The sequence below is a fragment of the Gekko japonicus genome, unplaced genomic scaffold (assembly GCF_001447785.1).
Source record: "Gekko japonicus isolate JY-2015 unplaced genomic scaffold, Gekko_japonicus_V1.1 scaffold626, whole genome shotgun sequence".
NCBI classification, from domain to species: Eukaryota; Metazoa; Chordata; class Lepidosauria; order Squamata; family Gekkonidae; genus Gekko; species Gekko japonicus.
Window position 1 is genome coordinate 821,821 of NW_015170911.1, and position 2,415 is coordinate 824,235.

The following is a 2,415-nucleotide window of genomic DNA, read 5'->3' on the forward strand; positions in this document are numbered from 1 at the left end:
TATCCATGGAAACACTACTTACTGTTTCTATGGCTGAAATGGAAGCAACACAACTGTTCTTGTTCCTGGAGGCAAAAGAGTGACGACTGGACAAAGACATCCTGAAGGATGATTCACTCATGGAACTGGCTGAAAGATCACTTTTTGATATCCTTATTAGAAACCTCAAGCAGGGAACAGCATTGTGAATGGTTCTCCTAAAAAAACATCATAAAAACATCCACTTCTGCACATTTAAAAGACAATTTAAAGAAGAAAAAGGATTGGATTTATACCCCACCCTTCACTCGGAGTCTCAGAGCGGCTTACAAACTCATTTCCCCTCCCCACAACAGACACGCTGTGAGGTAGGTGGGTCTGAGAGAGCTCTTTCGAGGACTGCTCTTGAGAGAAGAGCTCTGAGGGAACTTGTGAGTGACCCAAGGTCACACCAGCAGCTGCATGTGAAGGAGTGGGGAATCAAACTTTGTTCTCCCAGATTAGAGTCTTAACCACTACACCAAACTGGCTCTTGCATGGGATTGAGTGATATTTGGAAGCCACTCACTTATGTGGATCATCTGATCATATGACCCAAGGTCACACCAGCAGCTGCATGTGAAGGAGTGGGGAATCGAACTTGGTTCTCCCAGATTAGAGTCTTCACCACTACACCAAACTGGCTCTTGCATGGGATTGAGTGATATTTGGAAGCCACTCACTTATGTGGATCATCTGATCATATGGAGAGTCTCTATGCCAGGTCCCCAACATGGTGCCTATGGGAGCCATGGCACCTGGCAAATATCTTTCTTGATGCCCACTGAAATATATCAGACTCAGGCAGCTCTTAAACAAGTGATTTCAGCTTTATTGAACCAGAACAAATCAACATGAAAAACCATAGGAACCTGAGCTCCTTTTAAACATCCCGGGCTGGGAACACCACACCCAGGTGAACGGTAAGAACCAATCATATTAACACGATAAAGACCAATCACTGTTGTTCCATCCAGTCACAATCCTTAGCTCTGATTGGCCTTTTGACAGAAGCAGCCAATCAGAACATGCACTCTAGGATACCAGGCTTTAATATAATGTATCTGAAGCGTAGGCATGCAGTAGAAATCATAATACATAACACCCACAAAGTGTTTTTAGAAAGAGAATGGGGCCAGAGAGGGCTTTTTCCCAGCAGGGCTTCTGACTGGCCATTAGAGAACTGATCGGCTGTGCAAATTTAAACAATGTTATTTCAGTGACAGTGTTGGTCTTATTATCCCACTCATTTCTCTTTCCCAGAATGTTTTTTAAAACTACCCATCTTCTCCTCTGCACCTGGGTTTCCTCTGCGTGTGTGTGTCAGGCTTACCAAGTACTTACCGTGATTCAGCGGGGGACACAGATGTCTTTGCAGGATCATTCCCGCGGGGACAACATAAACACCACACCATGCCATCGCCAGGAAGTGATGCTGGGTGACGCTCTGGCAATGGGGCTGGAAACTCGATGGTACCATTGAGTTTCCAGCCCCATTGCCAGAGCATCGCCCAGCGTCACTTCCTGGCGATGGCATGGTGTGTTACAGGGAGGAATGTTCCGGCTGGGGAGCATGTGTCCCCCGCCGGATCGCGGTAAGTACTTGGGAACCCTAGTATGTGTCTGTGGCTCCACCTCCCACGGCAGCCGTCTTGTAGTTACGTCCGCCACCAGTATGCCCTCTAAGCTGAGTTAGTGTGAGCTAGGTCACAGTTTTTTAGACTCCGGCTCACACATTTTTGTCTTAGCTCAGGAAGGATGGCTCCAGAGCAAACTAATTTATGCAGTAGCCAAATCCCTCACTCACAACTTTAATGCTGGTAGCTCACAAAGTAGAATCTTTGCTCAGAAGACTCTACAGTTTAGAGGGAGCATTGCCCACCACCCTTCTCAGAGTTCCACAGGGGCCCACAGGCTCGAAAAGGTTGGGAACCCCTGCTCTGTGCACTGTTCAGCATATACCTGGGGGCTGCTAGCACCAGCCTGGAGACACTTCATATGACTAGGGCATTTCACATGGATGAGTGACTTTATGGCCATGACACAGTTTTCAAGCAGCCTTCAGGAAGAAAAGCTCTGGGGTGAACAAAGGAACTTGCTAGCTACCTGCATCTGTTTGTGTCGCATCTTGCAAAACAGAGCAGCCAATGTTCTCAGAGTATACAAGTCAACGCTTTAAGACAGCAGGGATAACAACTGCACGGGAACTACCTATTTTGCTTGCGCTCATTCCATGTGTGCTTGATTGAGCCAGGAAAAGACAGAGTGCTGAGACGCCTCCTAATCAATGCTGCACAGCAATGAGGAGGAGACTCTGTGTCCTCTCCCTATTCCTTTTCCTCCCAGAAAGAATTGCACACAAAGGAACCTTGAAGATGCTTCAGGTCCTGCTATTTT

The 2,415-nt window shown here is 47.0% G+C and overlaps 1 protein-coding gene across 1 annotated transcript in view; it reads right to left on the minus strand.

Annotated features, from left to right (window-relative positions):
- Positions 1-2,415, minus strand: part of OPN4 (opsin 4) — a 40,275-nt gene that overhangs the window by 6,265 nt on the left and 31,595 nt on the right. Inside the window, exon 7 of the mRNA XM_015418685.1 lies at positions 23-197. Coding sequence (XP_015274171.1) covers positions 23-197 — 175 coding nt within the window. The remainder of the gene's footprint in view (positions 1-22; positions 198-2,415) is intronic.